Source organism: Geospiza fortis, unplaced genomic scaffold (genome assembly GCF_000277835.1).
Source record: "Geospiza fortis unplaced genomic scaffold, GeoFor_1.0 scaffold80, whole genome shotgun sequence".
NCBI lineage: Eukaryota > Metazoa > Chordata > Aves > Passeriformes > Thraupidae > Geospiza > Geospiza fortis.
This window is the reverse complement of record NW_005054551.1, coordinates 557,530-558,265: the sequence shown is the minus strand read 5'-3', so window position 1 is coordinate 558,265 and position 736 is coordinate 557,530. Positions and strand designations below refer to the sequence as shown.

The 736-nt window shown below is 65.5% G+C and overlaps 1 protein-coding gene across 1 annotated transcript in view; it reads right to left on the bottom strand.

The window, feature by feature from the left end:
• LOC102037913 (ectoderm-neural cortex protein 1-like) overlaps nucleotides 1-645 on the bottom strand; it is a 3,264-nt gene extending 2,619 nt beyond the window's left edge. Inside the window, exon 1 of the mRNA XM_005429510.3 lies at nucleotides 8-645. Coding sequence (XP_005429567.1) covers nucleotides 8-635 — 628 coding nt within the window. The 5' untranslated portion in view covers nucleotides 636-645. The remainder of the gene's footprint in view (nucleotides 1-7) is intronic.
• Nucleotides 646-736: the final 91 nt, after the last annotated feature.

Sequence of the window (736 nt, the reverse complement as noted above, 5' to 3'; positions counted from 1 at the left end):
TCGTAGCCCAGCTTCTCATCCCCCACCTCCAGCTCCTCGCTCTCCACCAGCTCCAGCAGCTTGTCTTTGGGCAGCCGGAGGAAATCCTCAGTCTTGCAGAGCGAGGTGAAGTTGGCCAAGGCCATCCTCCAGGACAGCTCCAGCAGCCGCTCGCAGCAGTGGGCATCGGACAGCAGCAGCATGTTCAGGCAGTTCCCAGGGTAGAGATTCTTCTCCAGAAAGTCGGCCGAAGCATCCCGGATATCCTGGAACTGCAGCATGTCCCCGGCCTCCAGCAGGGACTCGGCGTTCTCCTCATTGATCAGCACCCGGGCTGAGTAAGCGTAGTCCAGCAGCAGCTCCAGCACCTCGGGGTGCAGCGAGTCGTGGAAGTTGACCTCGTCATCCCTGCTCTCCTTCAGGCCCCCGCTGAACATGGCGTTGAAGTAGCGGCTGCAGGCGGCCAGGACGGCTCGGTGGCACGGGAAGCTCTGGTTCCCCGCCCGCAGCACCACGTCGGTGAAGAGGTTCTGCTGGCGGAGCAGGTTCAGCTGGGTGAGGAGGCTGTCGGCGTGGCCCGGTTTGTGGAAGAGGTGGATGTTCATGGAGCTGGAGCTCGAGCGGGATTTCCGGTTCTCGTGGCTGCTGACGGACATCGTGCTGAGGCTGCTCTGCGGGGCAAAACCGGCGAGTCAGCACGGGCAGCGCGGGCCCGGGCCCGGCACGGCGGCCGCCCGGGGGGGGGCGGGGCCGGGCG